The sequence below is a fragment of the Saccopteryx bilineata genome, chromosome 5 (genome assembly GCF_036850765.1).
Source record: "Saccopteryx bilineata isolate mSacBil1 chromosome 5, mSacBil1_pri_phased_curated, whole genome shotgun sequence".
NCBI classification, from domain to species: domain Eukaryota; kingdom Metazoa; phylum Chordata; class Mammalia; order Chiroptera; family Emballonuridae; genus Saccopteryx; species Saccopteryx bilineata.
Genome location: NC_089494.1, coordinates 193,500,119 through 193,521,288, shown reverse-complemented (window position 1 = coordinate 193,521,288; position 21,170 = coordinate 193,500,119). Strand labels below are relative to the sequence as shown.

The 21,170-nt window shown below is 38.1% G+C and overlaps 1 protein-coding gene across 5 annotated transcripts in view; it reads right to left on the bottom strand.

Moving 5' to 3' along the window:
- The window catches only part of FAM13A (family with sequence similarity 13 member A), a 315,289-nt gene that overhangs the window by 135,679 nt on the left and 158,440 nt on the right, over window positions 1–21,170 (bottom strand). For all 5 annotated transcript variants that reach the window (XM_066279160.1, XM_066279162.1, XM_066279161.1 and 2 more), the window contains one exon: window positions 2,894–3,059. In XM_066279160.1, the coding sequence (XP_066135257.1) occupies window positions 2,894–3,059 (166 nt within the window). The remainder of the gene's footprint in view (window positions 1–2,893; window positions 3,060–21,170) is intronic.

Here is a 21,170-nt window from a genome sequence, read left to right as displayed (position 1 = left end):
ATTATCGAAAGAAATTGAAAAAGACACAATAAAATGTAAAAATATTCCGTGTTCATGGATTGGAAGAATCAATATAGTTAAATGGCCATATTACTCAAAGCAATCTAAAAATTTAAAGGATCCCCATCAAAATTCCAATGTCAGTTTTTAAAGAAATAGAACCAAAATCACCAGGTTTGTATGGAACAATAAGAAAACCCAAGTAGCCAAAGCAATCCTGAGGAAAAAGAATGAGACCTGAAGTATCACACTACCTGACTTCAAATTATACTACAGAGCCATGATCATTAAAACAGCATGGTATTGGCAGAAAAACAGACATCTAGATCAATGGAACAGAATTGAGAGCCCAGAAATAAAACCACATATATATGAACAAATCATCTTCAACAAAGGAGCCAAAAACACACAATGGAGAAAAGAAAACCTCCTCAATAAATGGTGCTGGGAAAACTGGAAAGCCACATGCCAAAGAATGAAGCTTGACTACAGTTTGTATCTCCGCATAAAAAGTTTCTTGTTTCATTATCTTCTGAACTGTAAAATCAGCTTCTTTCTCGCCACGAACACTATTAGGCTTACAAACTGGTATACATTTCAGCCATTAACATATAATATAATAATACCCCAAATGAAGCAAAACAAAAAACACAACCTTCATTGGATCAAGACCACGCCTCTAAGTAACAGTTCGTCTCTCCCCTCACAAAAGGCACAATGGCTTGTCCACACCTCCTTGTCCTGACCTAAGAGATGACAATGACTTCATGGGGCCTCTCAGTTTGCACTGGATTGTCCCATAGCCTCTTTGCTCTCTCCTAGTACCTCCTACTCTTCTCTTTAATCTTCTGCACAGTTGCCATAGGATCTTTAATAAAATCTTTTATAAACGTGTTTATATCATTTTCTGCTTATATTCCTGTAATCACTCCTCATCGTTTTCAAGGAAAAATCTAAAGTCCTTATTATGGGGTACATGGTCAGACCCATTTAGCTGGGTTTTTAAAACTACCCTTAGCCTCTTCTCCATCCTAAATTCCAGATGTCCTGAATCCACTGCTGTACCTGCCGCTCTCCTCCAAGTTGTCCTCACTGTCCTGCATGTCCTTGCAAGTCACTTTGTTTTCTACCTAGAGCACCTTTATTTTGATTTCCCTTTTCAGCAAACTTCTACTTAACTTCCTAGCCTTATCCTTCTCTGATCGTAATCTCCCCACATGGTGTGCCTTTCCTCTGTCCTAACAAGCACCCTGAGGATTGTATTTGAAGTTTCTTATGAAGAACAGCTAAATCATATGTGTGACTTTCTCACCAGCCCATTTCATAGTACTTGGTATATAAATGATACTTAGGTAAATGTATATTTAATGATAATTATTGAATTTTTATTCACTTGTTCTCCATCCCCCTAAATGTGGGTCTAAGTCTCTCATTCTCTGAATTCCCAGCACCCAGCAAGTTAAATACCACATAATTAGACTTCAGCAAAGATTAGCAACTGTTGAAAGAACCAACACTGTAACTGACTCCAAACTCCTGCTCTTCCAACAGATCTGAACGCTGATGGAAGATTACTTTTCCCAAAAAACCAACCACCATGGTTCCCTCCCCAACAGAAACTCTCACTGGAGTTCTATTACCTATAGCATGGAGCCAGACTTCCCTACCTCAGATCTTTTATATAAAAATGCTCTTTCTTTGTTCTTCATGGACTCTTTCCTCCTCTCCCCCTCCATGTCTCAATTCAGGCCACCCCACCCTACTCAAACTAACATAGTCTTTGAATCAATCTGTGGTACAAACCTGCTTTCATTTCTCAATGCCCCCATTTACAGTATTAGAGCTGAAATGACCTTCACAGGCCTTTTTCTATTTTTTTCTAAGTGTCCTGCTATTGTTGCCCTCACTAGAGTGTAAGGGCCAGAAACACAGGGGCCTGGTTGGCTTTGTTAACTTCTGCATCCCCTGTCCTAAAGCACTTCCTGGGACTAGAGGTTAAGTGCTGAAATTTTTTTCAATGAAGGAAATATTGCACATAAATATAATTCCAGCTGGCATTCAAGATCCTTGATGGCTTGGCCTCACTCTACTTCCCAGTCTTATCTCCAACTAGTTCCTTCTGTGACACCTGTCTGCTATTTCTCAAACACCCACTGTGCCTCCTAACTAGGTCTCTCTATAAGAGCCCTGTCTTCTTTTTCTTCATCTTTTAAATCCAGCTAGAACCCCATCTCTTCTATAAGTCATCCAAAGTGGTAAGCTCTTTAATTATATTATTTACCTATTTAATGTCTTAAATATCTTTTAATTCTTTAGAGCTGTCTTATAATGAAATTTTTTAAGTTTTAGAAATAGGTTTTAAGGTACAATAAAGAATAAAACATACTTAAAAGGAAAAATTCTTTATGCTATGAGTAAATAAGAGTCAGACACCATTCTATTTATTTTTTAAAAATTTTATACCTTTTTCTTCAAGTTTGCTTTATGCAACATAATGGTTAAAAGGCAACATTCAAAATTTTTTGAGAGAGTTGGTTCTAGTAACAACTCAGATGTCCACCTGAACTACAAAATCATTTACCACTGAACAAATTATAAAAAGGCATCAAAAAAGTAACTCTTCCAACTTTTAACTGTGAGTCTTGCATGGTCCAATTGATTACATAATTTGCTTTTATATAGAAATAAAATATAACAAACCAGGAATACTTCTGTGATAAGACCTGTTAGGCAGAATATTTTCAAAACTTGGGGTGAATTTTAAATAGTTTTACTGATCTGCATCCTGTTGACTCCAGTGGTAGATAAATACAAACATACCTACATATGTGAGCCTATACAGCAGCGCTGAGAATGCAATATAATAACACGTAAACAAAGGAAATATACCAACCTGAATGCCAACTTGGCCCCACTAGTGTCCTCTGCTGACTTCATGCCATCCCAGCAGGATTTTTGATGACTTAGCCGTTGGCTGACCTGGGGAACACCATCAGATAGCTCTGGTTGTGGTACCCTGTGGACCTGAATAGATCCCTCACTTTTGGACTTTGGGATCTAGAAAATAAAATTAAAGAGATAGATAGATAGATAGACAGACAGATATGGGAATTTTAAAAATCTTTCAAATTAAGTAATCGAATTTATTAATAATCTAATGTATTAACGCTCTAAAAATATCAACCTAAATATAGATTTTAAAATACATATAAAAATTCTTATATAGCAAAGGGCACAGGAAAGGGGAGATATATCAACATTTCCAAGGGGAACTTTCAAACCCTGTATGGCCCATAGTCCTCTCCTGGATTCCGATACAAATCTTCCTTAGGCCTAACACTCCTTAGAATAATCATTATATGTAATGAGAAATTATAAGAGCATATCATATTGAAACCTGGGGTGAAGGAAATAAGAAATAGAAGCAGAAAAGTAAAAGACTGAGAACCACTAAAATAAAGAATACCAATATCAGAAAGATGTCAGGAAATATTTACTACCAACCAGCAAACTACATACCAGTTTGCTAATAATTTCTATTGTAATCCTCTTCATAGAACAAAGTATGATATAATAATTCATTTAAGTAAGGAAGTAAATAAGAAAAACACAATTCTTTTAGTTCTCTTATATCTCTGAAATCATAGGCAACAAAAGCATCAAGACCAGGTGTAAAGCCAGCAGCCAGGGCTGCCACTATCAAAGCAGCCTGGCCCATGCAGGTTTTCATTGGATTCGGACAGTCGGTAAAGAAACACTGGAGCCAAAACCTGATAGGCCATTTTCTTGAATTCTAGCTTGCACCCGGTGGGCAAGTAAAAACACACACTGGGCTCCAAAACCCACTCACATTCAGTGCTCACAAAGCCACTGACTTATCCGAGTTTCCTAGAATCAAAGGTTTCTAGCTCACCAACCTTATTCTCCTCAGTTCCCCATCTCCTTCCTTATCCCAGATACAAACTCTGCACAAACTGGCATCTCACTCAGCACTCTGCCATCTTGGCTGCTTCTCCAGGCCACATGGCCTCTTTCTGCTCTCTGCTCTGCTCCCTCTGCTCTCTCATGCTAATCATCCCAGGAACCAAGAGAGTAAGCTCCTGTTCTGCCCCCATTTTATAGTGTAGATCCATAACCTTTAATCCAATATACAAAATAGGGAAGTCTCTACTACAAAATCACTTCTCTGAGGCATGATTGGATTGTACTGCCCCACATCAAAAAGGGTGGGAAAGGCTTAATCCCAAAACCAAGCCCCAGGCTACAAGGATTCTCAACACACATTAATATCACCTGGGCAACGGCCTCCACGTGGGCAGCGTTATCTTTAACAAAGTAAGCATAATATATTTTATCTGCCCAACAATCCACCCCTATGCTCACTTTACTACCCACAATCTACATCACCCACATCCCTGTGCAAGGAAATTAGCACATTACACAAATTACAACAGCACAAATCATACAGTTTCAACAATCACAAAGGTACACTTCAGTCTCTGAGCACTTTGCCCAAAGCACAAAATGTCCTTGGCCTTCTTTCTAGCCATGGGAAAAGCTTCCCGGGGCAGGGGAGTGCTTCCAGCAAAGCCGCCTCCAACCCCATCAGGGTATTTCACATTGTCCAAAATCTGTAATCCGTAAATCCATCCAACAAAGGAGCCAATGCCCACTCCGGTCGTAGTCCAGAAATCAGTCCATGCACATGGTGCGTCAGCCCCCCCTCTCATTCCTGCTGTCCTGGCAGGTCTTACACTGTCCCAAAGAGGGGCATGTGGCAATGGCAGTCAGCATTTCCATCTCTGCTCCAGAAAGCATGTCCAGCCCTATGTCTCCAAATTGCAGACCTACCAGGGCCATAGTAGGTGCTCCTTCCAGCTGGGCTCTCATCTTATGGAGACTGCAGATTGCAACTCCAACCCGATTCTCCTCAACTTCCAAAGAGGAACTGGAAACATCAGCTCCCACTGCTGGGCTCGAGCCCCGGTCTGCCGCAGCCTTCTGCTCTGCAGACCTTGCAGCTCCAGCCTCATCTCCAGCCTCAGACCCGGCCTCCTGCCGCTGCTGGCTCTCCGCAACATCCAGGGCAAGCTGCAACTCACGAACCTCTGAATCCTCCTCCAGCGTTTGCTCCATTTCCAGGCGAATCTCGCAAACCTGGTCGGCCTCCTCCTCCAGCACTTCCTCCAGCTCCAGGGTCAGCATCTGTTTCTCCCGTGTTTGCTCCAGCTCCTTCCATTGCTTGGTTTGCAGGTCCCGGGCAACCTCTTCCACAGAGCTTTCGGTTTCCTCACGCATGGCTGTAAAAGTCAGCCAGCCTACTATCCCCAAAAGGACAGCCATGGGGAACCATAACAGCAGCCAGTCCTCTACTCCACCACTCAAAGGTGGCAGCTCCATACTGATCTCCGAATCCTGCCGACTACGCCAAATGTAAAGCCAGGAGGCACGGCCAGGGCTACTATCACAGCAGCCTTATTCTCCTCAGTTCCCCATCTCCTTCCTTATCCCAGATACAAACTCTGCACAAACTGGCACCTCACTCCACACTCCGCCTTCTTGGCTGCTTCTCCTGGCCACATGGCCTCTTTCTGCTCTCTGCTCTGCTCCTTCTGCTCTCTCATGCTAATCATCCCAGGAACCAAGAGAGTAAGCTCCTGTTCTGCCCCCATTTTATAGTGTAGATCCATAACCTTTAATCCAATATACAAAATAGGGAAGTCTCTACTACAAAGTCACTTCTCTGAGGCATGATTGGATTGTACTGCCCCATATCAAAAAGGGTGGGAAAGGCTTAATCCCAAAACCAAGCCCCAGGCTACAACGATCCTGCCTGCCCCCAACACACATTAATATCACCTGGGCAATGGCCTCCACGTGGGCAGCGTTATCTTTAACAAAGTGAGCATAATATATTTTATCTGCCCAACACCAGGTGAACTGACTTCTCATATTTGAGGCTACGTGCTCCCTTCAACTTCTGAAATACCCTCAAGTTCTCTTCTTCTAGACTGTAAAGAATGTGAATACAATCAATGTTCTTTTCCTAAAAATGTATGTAAATCATGTCAGAATTGCAGGAAAATTTCAAACCCTTGGATTAACTGTATTTGTTACACTGGAAAACACATCTCATTTTAGGACTTTTCTCATGCTGCTCTTTCTACCTGGAATGTCATCAGTGCCATACTGGCCACTTACCAATTGCATAAGAACAAACCAAATCCTGACTTCTTTTGAAGTTGAGATAAGAATCTATTACCCATAGAGTTTCTCCAACTAACTTCAAGTCTTAAGGAGCTTTTCGACTCTGAATTCCTGTAACACAATCTACACTTGATCACATGTCATCTGATACCTTAATCTTAGTCCACAATTACGCTGTCTAATGTTTCTAGATGATATGACCTCAACCTGATCTTCAGAGACAGAGATTATAAGCTTCATCCTCTTCCTATCTCTCCTCTTTCATTCCTTCTCTCTCTTCCTCTTATATTATTTCTAACATTTTTACCATAAAGTCTAGTAATGTTTTGAACCTATTAATACTTATTGTCAGCCAACACAAGTTTCAGTTAAAAGATATTCCCAAGACACTGACTGGTCAAGAGGCTAGAATAATAAACAATTTTAAAGAGGCTGGGATAATGGACACTGGTTGACCAAAAGGCTAGGATATATGAGGACAATTATGTACATAAATATATAAGAATTCATATCTGTGGGAGAATTACATAAAAATACTATATATAAAAATAATTTAGCAAAGAGTTGCATTTAGCACAAAACAAATATGCAATAAAAGCTAACTTTCATTAAAAATGCTGTCACATAGAATCTGATGATTACCAATTAATAGTTTGGTTACACTGCTCTATGAGGCATTCATAAGCTCATAAAAACCAAGGAAAAGAAGAAAAAATTTTTAGAAATTATAAACTAATTATAGTTCATAGAGCTGTTTTGCCAAAATTACTTCTAAAAGAAATATTCATATAAACAGCAAGAGAACATGAAAAGTACAAATATATGCTATTTTATAGTTCAGAAAGGGGCTCCTTTTGCTGTGAAGTTTTCATAAGAATAGACATAAAGAAGTAATTAAAACACTGAAAAAGCAGTACAATGTCAAAATTTAGTTAGAAAATTTCACATCCAGACATAATTTTCTCAATATTACAACACATAGTGTAGCAGTTGCTTGGTTATATCTCATAGTGTTAAAATAAGGACATGATATATATTGTTATAAATATTTTCGGTTCAGTGAAAATATTTGGGTTCTACCTTCAATTCAACAATTTATGTAAAGGAGAACTATTCTAAGGTTAAAAAGGTAACATGAAGTTGATTCCATTTTGTCATTTACACTAGTTGAAGTATATTTCTGTGATAATTTAATTTCTATAGAAATAACACATACACACACAAAAGAAATAACGTAGATGTGATCATCATTAACCATGAACTCCACGGTGTAAACTCATTAGTAATGTATACCAAAATAGTACAAAGAATTGAGCTTGTTCACAGAACCTGAAGCTATCACATGAAGCTTATGTTATTTATGAAGCTTGTTACAAAAAAGAAGCTCAGTAACTCTGAGAATTTTAGACACATAGAATTATATACATATATGCTTAAGGAAATGTACATTTTCAAAGGTGATTAGTGAAATATTTTTAAGATGTACCTTGAAGACTATACATTTTCACTATAAAAATTACTATAGAAAAAATGAATGGACTGATTTTAAAAACTTGTTTTACTATTGTAATTAATTGTGGAACAGGTGCTAACTTTGAGAGAAAGGAAGGGATCACTTCCTTTATTGTATTTAGAATTGAGCTTTTTAGGAACACAGATTTTAGCCTTAGCTTTATAAAGTAGGTAGGAGGGATAGTTTTATTTTTATGCTTCCAGATGTCCATTTCAGATTGTATATAGTTTAGTGGTAAACTTTGAGGTGGGGCTCAAGACTCCTTTCATCACAGAACTCTTTGAGGAGGAGTGTGACACCAGCCAGCCAAAGCCCAGGACACAAGGGAACATGTTATTGCAGTGTGGTTGAAAAGCAGTGGTTCTCACTTGGAACCAATTCCGTCTGGTGTTGTGAGGGAGTCAGGATGTGTGCTAGTGAAATCCGGCGGGCAGAGGCTGGGGATGTGACTAAACATCCTACAGTGTACAGCAACCTACCATGAAAAAAAGTTATTTAGTCCAAAATGTCAGTAGAGCTGAAGTTTAAAAAACCCTGCTTTAAGGGAAATGGTAAGACAAAACCTGTAATGAGGCAACTCCTCTCTTGAAAAATTTTTCTTTGAGTGACGTCACGGAAATGGCGCCGTGAGCAGCGCGTCCGACAGCTCTCCCCTAAATCACAACAAATTTATCAACTAGAAACAGAAAAATTTATCCTCGGAGCATACCGGAGTTCGACACAAACTGATAGCAAAAGGACTGTTATCACTTGAATCTGAGAGACGAGGGTGTGGAGGAATCTACCGCAGCGACGTTCATTCAAGTCGCGAGGAAGTGCGCCTGTGGTGAGTCAGCGCACATTTGGGAGCCGCGAGCCACCGCCGCGAGCCGCCGCTGCGAGCCGCCGCGCGCGCACCCGGTCCGGTTGGGCACCGCTAACGTTCCCAGCGGCCGCACACAGCGAGTGAGAGTCACCAGCCACCGGTGCCCGGAGCACCCCATTCACGCACGTGCCCTGGGTATTTCACGCGCCCAGAGCGCCTTACTGGCCCGCACACCCAGGGTGCTCCATTATCCTGCGCCTGGTGCGGTCCAGCCGCCAGCGGCAGGGCGAGCGGGAGAGGCTTGGGAGATTCTCTCCGTGGGCGGGGCACCTCACCCAGCCATTCAAGCTAACAATCAAGCGTTGGGGGAGGGGCGTGCGCAGGCAGCCTAAAATACCTTCGGAAGCACAGCTGCGACCCAATCACTGAAATTAGCTTAACCCATGAAATCTGCGCACCCTCGGTTCTAATTGATAAGATCTCTCTCAGTTCAGCGATCCAAGACAAGAGGCGTGATATTTTTTAGTGCCTCTCGCTAAAGGGGCGGAGGCAACTTCTGATTGATAGAGCCTCCATATTCAGGGATAAACGCTAACAAGAAGGACTTGGCAGATAATAAGATCTATACTACACTAGTCGCAAGCAGAGACTAGTGCCTCTTCTTCCCTGCAAAAACAGGCTACAAAGTGTGGAAAGCCTGGGTTGAGAGGTCCAACTAAATGATAGGCGCTGAACAGTCACCTTGACAACAATTGACTCCCACCCCCACCTGATTAAACTGGAGGCCCTGACTGTCAGAGCCTTTCCCAAAGCCTTGCACTGAGTGGGGATAGAGTGGGGATTTCCCAGCTCTTTGAGCCTCTTACTCCCCAGGCAGAAGCAGTTGCAGCCTTATAGCTGGATCACCAGGCTGCTAATTCAGAAAGGGGGGACTAGGAAAGAGAATCCAGGAAAGCAAACTCTCTCATCGTTGGACCCTGCAAACGCCAACAAGCCGTGACTACCAGCAAGACTAAAGCCAATTATATGACATTGCCATAGAATCCCATCAACTGCAATCCCTACCTAAGTGTGACACAGGGGCAGAGCCTGGGGTACAGAGTCACCGACCAGGAAGAGGGAGAGAAAAGAAAAAGGAAGAAGATAACCTCTCAAAATCAAGAAAAATCCACAGACTTTACAACTTGATCCACTAATTTTTTTTGTTGTTGTTGTTTGTTTCTTCTGTCTTATTGCCTTTATTTCCTCCACATCGGTCCTTCTATTCTCTGCCCATCTTATGCTTCCCCTTTCTTGAACTACACTACCCATGAGTGTTGCATTTTATTTCTCTTCTTCATCCTCACCCTCCTTTAAGGTTATACTCCAAAACACTTAACTCTCACTCTCTCCTCTTTTGTTTTTTGTTTTTTTTTGTCTTGCTTTATTTTGTTTTTTTCTCTTCCTATTTTATTTCTTCCTTCGTTTTTCTCTTTTTCTTATTTTTTCCTTTCTATTCGTTTTTTCTTTTCTCATTTTACTTTCCTCCCATATAATCCTCAATCACGAACAAATTAGTTAATTTGGGACTCAAGGCTTTTTTTTTGGCTTTATTTCTCTTTTTTGCTTTTGTTTTTATTTTTTTTCTTGTTTGTTTATTTTTGTGGCATTTTGGGTCCTCCCAACCCAAGGTCTCCATTGTATTTAATCTTCGCTCCACTTAATACAACAGATTTTTACTTATTATTTTTATTTTTTTCTTCTTTATTATTCTTTTTTGTTCCTTTTTTCTGGTTCCCTCTTATCCCTCTCATTATTTCTCTTAGTTGACCATCACTTACAAGCAAATCATCTTATGCTTGTCTAAGATTTTCTTCCTTTTTTTTTTTTTTTTTTTTGCATTTAGTAGGTCCCTACTCCCTTTTTTTGCCCCTTGAACTCTTCACCCCAAATCAGGCCCTCCATTATAGGCACAATATTTCCCTGAGGAGGGAAGAGGAGGGAAAGAGAAGAAAGAAAAAAGGGGGAAATAATAAATTATTACTGTTTTTTTTGGGGGGGGTGTTTTACCTTTTATTTTTTATTTCTTTTTTTTATTTTTTTTTTAATTTTTACTCTTTATTAATTCTAATTAGTGCTATCAATAAGACCACCCTCAGATGCCGATAAGAAAGAGGAAATCGAATATTATGGATACAAAAGAAAGAGAGGTAACACAAATAGATGTGGAAAAATCTATGGAGAAAAGACTTAACATATTGGAAGCCTTGGAGCTAAATGACAGAGAATTTAAAATAGAAATCTTAAAAATACTCAGGGATATACAAGAAAAGACAGAAAGGCAATATAGGGAGATCAGAAAACAACTCAATGAACACAAAGAATATATTACCAAGGAAATTGAAACTATAAAAACAAATCAAACAGAAATGAAAAACTCAATTCACGAGCTGAAAAACGAGGTAACAAGCTTAGCTAACAGAACAGCCCAGATTGAGGATAGGATTAGTGAAATAGAAGACAAACAACTTGAGGCACAACAGAGAGAAGAAGAAAGAGACTCAAAAATAATAAAAAACGAGAAAGCCCTACAGGAATTGTCTGGCTCCATCAGAAAGAATAACATAAGAATAATAGGTATATCAGAGGGAGAAGAGAAAGAAAATGGAATGGAGAATATACTCAAACAAATAATAGACGAGAACTTCCCAAGCCTGTGGAAAGAACTAAAGCCTCAAATTCAAGAAGCAAACAGAACACCGAGTTTTCTTAACCCCAACAAACCCACTCCAAGGCACATCATAATAAAGATGACACAAACCAATGACAAAGAAAAAATTCTCAAGGCAGCCAGGGAAAAGAAGAGTACAACATATAAAGGAAGGCCTATTAGATTATCATCAGATTTCTCAGCAGAAACTCTACAAGCTAGAAGAGAGTGGACCCCAATATTTAAAGCCCTGAAAGAGAGGAACTTTCAGCCAAGAATACTATACCCATCAAAGCTATCCTTCAAGTATGAAGGAGATATAAAAACATTCACAAATACAGAAAAGATGAGAGAATTTATCAACAGAAAGCCCCCACTCCAGGAAATATTAAAGGGGGTTTTCCAACCAGATTCAAAGAACAAAAGAAAACAACACCACAAGTAACAGCTCCACCAAGAACACAATAAAACCAAACTTAAACTGTGACAACAAAGGAAAAAAAGGGGGGAGAGGATGGAGATTAACCGTAGCAAAGGACGATGAAGTGCAGAAATACTTATAAGATAGGGTACTACAATGAATATGGTAGGTACCCTTTTCATTACTTAATGGTAACCACCCTTGAAAAAACCACCACAAAAACACTTGACTTAAAAAAGGTAGCAACAGAGGAAAGAAGTATGGAACACAAACAAACAAAAACAAATGATAGAAAAACAAAAGAGAAGAATCAAACTAGATACAAAACTAACAGAAAGCAATTTATAAAATGGCAGTAGGGCACCCACAAGTGTCAATAATTACACTAAATGTAAATGGATTAAATTTACCAATAAAAAGGCACAGAGTAGCAGAATAGATTAAAAAAGAAAATCCAACTATATGCTGCCTACAAGAAACACATCTAAGCAACAAGGATAAAAACACATTCAAAGTGAAAGGCTGGAAAACAATACTCCAAGCAAACAACACCCAAAAAAAGGCAGGTGTAGCAATTCTCATATCTAATAATGCTGACTACAAGACAGAAAAAGTACTCAGAGACAAAAATGGTCATTTCATAATGATTAAGGGGAAGTTGAATCAAGAAGACATAACAATCCTTAATATATGTGCACCAAACCAAGGAGCACCAAAATATATAAGACAACTACTTATTGACCTTAAAACAAAAACTAACAAAAATACAATCATACTTGGAGACCTCAATACACCGCTGACGGCTCTAGATCGGTCATCCAAACAGAGAATCAACAAAGACATAGTGGCCTTAAACAAAATACTAGAACACCTGGATATGATAGACATCTACAGGACACTTCATCCCAAAGCGACAGAGTATACATTTTTCTCTAGTGTACATGGAACATTCTCAAGAATTGACCATATGTTGGGCCACAAAGGCAATATCAGCAAATTCAGAAAAATTGAAATTGTACCAAGCATATTTTCTGATCATAAAGCCTTGAAACTAGAATTCAACTGCAAAAAAGAGGGGGAAAAACCCACAAAAATGTGGAAACTAAACAACATACTTCTAAAAAATGAATGGGTCAAAGAAGAAATAAGCGCAGAGATCAAAAGATATATACAGACAAATGAAAATGAAAATACAACATATCAGAATCTCTGGGATGCAGCAAAAGCAGTAATAAGAGGAAAGCTCATATCACTTCAGGCCTATATGAACAAACAAGAGAGAGCCGAAGTAAACCACTTAACTTCACACCTTAAGGAACTAGAAAAAGAAGAACAAAGACAACCCAAAACCAGCCGAAGAAAGGAGATAATAAAAATCAGAGCAGAAATAAATGAAATAGAGAACAGAAAAACTATAGAAAAAATCAATAAAACAAGGAGCTGGTTCTTTGAAAAGATCAACAAAATTGACAAACCTTTGGCAAGACTCACCAAGGAAAAAAGGCACAGGACTCAAATAAATAAAATCCAAAATGAAAGAGGAGAGATCACCACAGACATCATAGATATACAAAGAATTATTGTAGAATACTATGAAAAATTATATGCCACCAAATACAATAATCTAGAAGAAATGGATAAATTCCTAGAACAATACAACCTTCCTAGACTGAGTCATGAAGAGGCAGACAGCCTAAACAGACCAATCAGCAGGGAGGAAATAGAAAAAACTATTAAAAACCTCCCAAAAAATAAAAGTCCAGGCCCAGACGGTTATACTAATGAATTCTATCAAACATTCAAAGAAGACTTGGTTCCTATTCTACTCAAAGTCTTCCAAAAAATTGAAGAAGAAGCAATACTTCCAAACACATTCTATGAGGCCAACATAACCCTCATATCAAAACCTGGAAAGGATGGCACAAAGAAAGAAAACTACATACCAATATCTCTAATGAATACAGATGCTAAAATACTAAACAAAATACTGGCAAACCGAATACAACAACATATTAAAAAAATAATACATCATGATCAAGTGGGATTCATCCCAGAATCTCAAGGATGGTTCAACATACGCAAAATGGTTAATGTGATACACCATATCAACAAAACAAAGAACAAAAACCACATGATCTTATCAATAGATGTAGAAAAGGCTTTTGATAAAATACAACACAATTTTATGTTTAAGACTCTCAACAAAATGGGTATAGAAGGAAAATATCTCAACATGATAAAGGCCATATATGATAAACCATCAGCCAACATCCTATTAAACGGCATAAAACTGAGGACTTTCTACCTTAAATCAGGAACAAGACAGGGTTGTCCACTCTCTCCACTCTTATTTAACGTGGTGCTAGAAGTTCTGGCCAGAGCAATCAGACAAGACAAAGAAATAAAAGGCATCCATATCGGAAAAGAAGAAGTAAAGGTATCACTTTTTGCTGATGATATGATCCTATACATCGAAAACCCGAAGGACTCCACAAAAAGATTATTAGAAACAATAAACCAATACAGTAAGGTCGCAGGATACAAAATTAACATACAAAAGTCCATAGCCTTTCTATATGCCAACAATGAAATATTAGAAAACGAACTCAAAAAAATAATCCCCTTCACGATTGCAACAAAAAAAAATAAAATACCTAGGAATAAACATAACAAAGAACGTAAAGGACCTATATAATGAAAATTACAAAGCATTGTTAAGGGAAATCGAAAAAGATACAATGAGATGGAAAAATATTCCTTGTTCTTGGATAGGAAGAATAAATATAATCAAAATGGCCATATTATCCAAAGCAATATACAAATTTAATGCAATTCCCATCAAAATCCCTATGAGATTTTTTAAAGAAATGGAACAAAAAATCATCAGATTTATATGGAACTATAAAAAACCCCGAATAGCCAAAACAATCCTAAGGAAAAAGAATGAAGCTGGGGGCATTACAATACCTGACTTTAAACTATATTATAGGGCCATGATAATCAAAACAGTATGGTATTGGCAGAAAAATAGACACTCAGACCAATGGAACAGAATAGAAAGCCCAGAAATAAAACCACATATATATGGTCAAATAATCTTTGATAAAGGGGCCAACAACACACAATGGAGAAAAGAAAGCCTCTTCAACAAATGGTGTTGGGAAAACTGGAAAGCCACATGCAAAAGAATGAAACTCGACTACAGCCTGTCCCCGTGTACTAAAATTAATTCAAAATGGATCAAAGATCTAAATATAAGACCTGAAACAATAAAGTACATAGAAGAAGACATAGGTACTAAAATCATGGACCTGGGTTTTAAAGAACATTTTATGAACTTGACTCCAATGGCAAGAGAAGTGAAGGCAAAGATAAATGAATGGGACTACATCAGAATAAAAAGTTTTTGCTCAGCAAGAGAAACTGATATAAAAATAAACAGACAGCCAACTAAATGGGAAATGATATTTTCAAACAACAGCTCTTTGATAAGGGCCTAATATCCAAAATTTACAAAGAACTCATAAAACTCAACAACAAACAAACAAACAATCCCATAAAAAAATGGGAAGAGGACATGAACAGACACTTCTCCCAGGAAGAGATACAAATGGCCAACAGATATATGAAAAGATGCTCAGCTTCATTAGTTATTAGAGAAATGCAAATCAAAACTACAATGAGATACCACCTCACTCCTGTTAGATTAGCTATTATCAACAAGACGGGTAATAGCAAATGTTGGAGAGGCTGTGGAGAAAAAGGAACCCTCATTCACTGTTGGTGGGACTGTAAAGTAGTACAACCATTATGGAGGAAAGTATGGTGGTTCCTCAAAAAACTGCAAATAGAACTACCTTATGACCCAGCAATCCCTCTACTGGGTATATACCCCAAAAACTCAGAAACATTGATACGTAAAGACACATGCAGCCCCATGTTTATTGCAGCATTGTTCACAGTGGCCAGGACATGGAAACAACCAAAAAGCCCGTCAATAGATGACTGGATAAAGAAGATGTGGCACATATACACTATGGAATACTACTCAGCCATAAGAAATGATGACATCGGAACATTTACAGCAAAATGGTGGGATCTTGATAACATTATAAGGAGTGAAATAAGTAAATCAGAAAAAAACAAGAACTACATGATTCCATACATTGGTGGAACATAAAAATGAGACTAAGAGACATGGACAAGAGTGTGGTGGTTACCAAGGGTGGGGGGGGAGGGAGGACATGGGAGGGAGGGAGGGAGAGAGTTAGGGGGAGGGGGAGGGGCACAGAGAACTAGATAGAGGGTGGCGGAGGACAATCTGACTTTGGGCGAGGGGTTTGCAACATAATTTAATGACAAAATAACCTAGACATGTTTTCTTTGAATATATGTACCCTGATTTATTAATGTCATCCCATTACCATTAATAAAAATTTATTATAAAAAAAAAAAAAAAAAAGAAAAATTTTTCTTTAGTTCCATCCTCCTTTTTTTTTTTTTTTTTTGCCATTGGCATTAGGATGCAATGGGCCAAGATCAGTGTAATGTTTAGCAGGAATGGGCCAATCAGGACACTTAGACCTACCTTGTCCAGGCAAGTGTCAGCAGGGCATTGTGAGGTTCAGCTAAGCTTTGTTGGGCAAGGACTCCAAATAGGACCAAAAGCCTTACTGCAATAAACAGAGCAAATGAGTCTGGAAAGACCCACTTGCAGTCTTCTCAGAATGTGTGGCTGCAGTGGAAAATGCCATGGGTTTGGGATTCTGTTGGGATTGGGTGGTCAGCAGAGGTGGATTAAGGTCAGTTGAGGCCCCCAGCACAGAAGAAAATATCAGGCCCCTTACATTAGAAAAAAAGTGTAAAGTTGGGGTTTTGCAGGGCCCTTCAGAAGTCTGGAACCAGAGCATGTGTTCAGTGTGCCCGCCATTAAATCATCCCCTGGTGGTCAGCTCCCTCTTTCCACTAAAGAGAGCTACTAATTCACACCAAACTTTGCTTCTCTATTTTAGTGATTTTTTCATGGTAACTTTTGTATTTGAGGGTGAAAACTATAAAAGCCCCCAAACCACCTATGATAAATATTTTACTCAGAAGAATTCAGCCATGGGCTATTTGAGATAAGGATCTAGGCGCACTCTGTGTGATTGATGTGTACAACCGAAATACCAACAATTCCAGAAATTTTATAAAGATCACATTCCATGCATGTATTTGCAGGCATGAAGTAGTCTGATTGAGAAGCAATTTGAGCAACTCTAGTATCTGAGATGCCATGGGAATGCAAACAAAAGAATAACTTCTGAGAATATAAAATTAGGAAATATACTCTTAGATGTTATGAATAAACAGTGTGAACGTTAACTCTCTGCTAGGCATTTTTTTCAACAGATTTATATAAATTAATTCTCACAACAGTCAATTTTCAGAACAACCCAAAGAGACAGGAACTATTATATTATTATTACGATTTCACAAATGAAGAAACTGAGGGATAAAGAGTTTGAGCTGTATGTCCCAGTGAATAAGTGGCAGAGCTACAATTACAACCCAAATAAGCAAGCCCTAGCACCTGTGCTTATCACCATTCTCTAGACTTGGTTGCATGTTAAACACTAGAATTGCAAGAGGAAAAGGCATCTTTGTTAAAAGTCATATTACAATCCAAACTGGAACCTATTTTCTTCTCTCCCTTCTTCTTCTTCTTCTTTTTTTTTTTTCATTAACAGTTAAGACTTCCCTTACATTTATATCCCTGGTACCTGCTGAACCAGTCTAGTAAAATAATCTTAGGGAAAAAAATTCAGATATGAGCACAAAACTATATGGAAGGTGGGTTCATCATATTTTTATTTGTAACAGGCCAAAATGTAAGCATTCTAAATAGTCAAATTACTATAGCGGGTCATTTTGGCACATCTATATAATGTATTATTCAGCCATTAAAATGTCTACAAAGTTTTTAATAGAACTAAAATAATTTTGTTATGACATTTAATACAGTGTGAGCTCAGTTAGCAATAAAAATATGTAGAAATAGAGATATTCCTTTGATAAAACTTGGATTATCACCATACTTAAAACATATATGAAGTTTCAAAGACCAGGAAACCAAATTTTGTTATAGTCAATATCACAAATGTTTTAAGATGATCTCATCTTTAAAAATTAGATAAAGACTCCAGCATTTGAAAAACATGTTGATGATAACTGGCTCTCATTTCCCCTGATGCTGGGATGTGACTAAAAAGAAAAAGGTCATAATAAAAAAACGTGCTTGAACTTAATATTTATCCATATAAATCTGTCACTATGAGGGGCGCAACAAGTAAGCCATGGTACAGGCCCTCTGTCTCATGGGCGAGTGTAGGTAGGAGCTATCTGCCCTGCAGGGCTAGACCAGGGAATGGCGGGTGGATCCGAAGCAGGAGGGATGTAGGTTTCTAGATGGGGACCTGTCTCCCTGAAATCCGTGGCTTCTTTTCCTTTGTGCAGGTGAAGTGGGTTTCCTGCTTAGATTTCTTCTCAGAAAAGCAATGAGCACATGAGTAAACTGCAGGAAAATTTATAATGATATGTTATGTTATCATGAAATAGTAAACAATAATTTTTAAAATTATTATTAATAATAAATTTTTAAAAGCTTAAGCATAACAAACTAATGTTTTGGTCTTAGGAGTCACCCTAAGCTTTCATTTTGAAATTACAAAATCTGTTAAATCGGTTCTTTTCATCATCAGGTACTTCGAAAGATGATTAGAATAGGGCAAACAATTATATTCAAGGCTCAAGTGATGAAGTTTGTGATAGGAGGAAGAAACCATAAAAGTTCATTTTTAACATTTAGACTTACTAAATAAGTTCATTAGATGTCCTCATATACTTGACCTTTTCTCTCCTCCACTTGTCATTTGTATGAAAGAACACAATGTTTCTTGCTTTTCTTCATACTCATTAAACTTATAATCTTCATAAGAAGAAATGGTGAAATAACAAAGTACCCAAAAAGAGATGTTTAGCTCTAATTTTTTTAAAAAGGTAGGCATTTCTAGTTTAAAAACTTAAAAAAGCCCTCTAACTCAGAAGATAGTTTTTGTCTAAAGATGTTTAATTTTGCTTTTTAAAGGTGAGGTTTGCTTGCTAAACAGCTGTAATACTCCTGATAAATAATTTGACCAATCTATTATGTGCCAGCTACAGTGCTAATTAATGTTCCATGTCTTTTCTTTTTTTCCCTCTGAGAAAGTTATTAACATGCTTTAGGGAATTTTGGGGATTAGTTTCTTGCACATACTATTCTCCTTCTTGTGCTTTTTATGCAAAAGTGGGTCAATGTTAAAGTTATAGCTATTAAGATCCCATCTTGGTCTAAGAAAGTAAATTTATAAATTAAAATAAAACCAGTTTAACTTAGCTTATTAGAAGAATTACTCATATGTGAAAAGACAGAAATTTCACAATTTAAAAAAAGTTCATCTTGCAATATGGGCTATCAGAACAATACAGATTCACAGTATTGCCCAAGCAAAAATTTTGGTCTGTTTTGTTAATTGCTGTATACCTGCAACCTAGAACAGCATTTAGAAAGTAACGGGAAACCATTAAATATTTGTATAATAAATAAATGGTATAATAAATAAACAAATAAATGACAGAACTAAATTATATCATCTACCTTCTTCACAAAGACACTGAAATGTTAATAATCAGTTGATACCATAAAAAAACAGTAATTCAATGTGTAAACATTACTCTTATTTTAATGCTTTTATTTATATTGTTTCAAAATGTGTAAGTCAGTTTAACAAATAGCTATGGTATAGAAATAAAAAAAATCCAAATTTATAGGGCATAGAAAATAATAATACAAGACCAGGGGTAGAAAATGATATTTACTAGGACTGTGCAGTTCAAAGTAGAACCATCTGTCCTGGGACTCAGGCTGAAGAAAATCTCACCCTTTTAAAAGATGCTCATAGATAAATCCGTACATGTCAGTAGGGTGAGGCATCCACCCTGGGTTCCCAGGGAGGAGTAGTAGCTCAGAGGGAGCCAGAGTCATACATGGAGAGACAGAGTTATGTGGCTTCAAGGACAGGGCTTGAGAGACTAGATGGTTTCACAAGTAAATTTTATCAAACATCCAAAGAAGAATGAACACTTATTCTTCTTAAACTATTCCAAAAATTCAAGAGGCAGAAAGACTCCCAAGCTTATTATTACAAGACCAGCATTATCCTAAATGCAAAACCAGATAAAGACACTATAACAAAATAAAATTATAGGCTAATATCCCTGATGAACACTGATACAAAAATTCTCAACAAAATACTAGCAAACTAAATCCAGCAAAACATTAAAAAGATCATATGCCATGTCACATGGGATTTATTCTTGAGATGCCAGTTTGGTTCAGCATCTGCAAATCAATTAACATGATACACCTCATAAACAAAAGGAAGGATAAAAATCACATGATCATATCAATAGATGCAGAAAAAACATTTGACAAAAGCCAACATGCATTTATGATAAAAACTCTCAGCAAAGTGGGAATAAAGGGAACATGTCTCAACATGATAAAGGTCATATATGACAAAGTAACAGCTAATATCATACTCAATGAGGAAAAACTAAAAATGTTCCCCTTAAGATCAGGAACAAGAAAGAGATGTCTACTTTCACCACTCTTATTCAAATAGTATTGGAAGTCCCAGCCACAGCAATTAGACAAGAAGAAATAAAAAGCATTCAAATAAAAAAGGAAGAAGTAAAATTCATTATTTATAGATGACATGACACTATATAGAGAATCCTAAAGATGCTACTGAAAAACTATTAGAAATAATAGTAGCAAACTAGCCACATACAAAATAATCATAGACCAGTTGCATTCTTATACACCAATAATGAACTATAAGAAAGAGAAACTGAAATATAAATGCCATTTACTACTGATTGAAAAAATAAGATGCTTAGAAAAAAATTTAACCAAGGAGGTAAAAAGATCTTAGAAAATTATAAGACACTGAAGAAAGAAATTGAAGAAGATACAAATAAATGGAAACATATGCCCTGGCCGGTTGGCTCGGCGGTAGAGCGTCGGCCTGGTGTGCAGGAGTCCTGGGTTTGATTCTCGGCCAGGGCACACAGGAGAAGTGCCCATCTGCTTTTCCACCCCTCCCCCTCTCCTTCCTCTCTCTCTCTTCCCCTCCCGCAGCCAAGGCTCCATTGGAGCAAAGATGGCCCTGGCGCTGGGGATGGCTCTATGGCCTCTGCCTCAGGCACTAGAATGGCTCTGGATGCAACAGAGCGACGCCCCAGAGGGGCAGAACATCGCCCCCTGGTGGGCAGGCCGGGTGGATCCCAGTGGGGCGCATGCGGGAGTCTGTCTGACTGCCTCTCCATTTCCAACTTCAGAAAAAAAAAAAAAAAGGCCCTGGCCGGTTGGCTCAGCGGTAGAGCGTCGGCCTGGCGTGCGGGGGACCCGGGTTTGATTCCCGGCCAGGGCACATAGGAGAAGCGCCCATTTGCT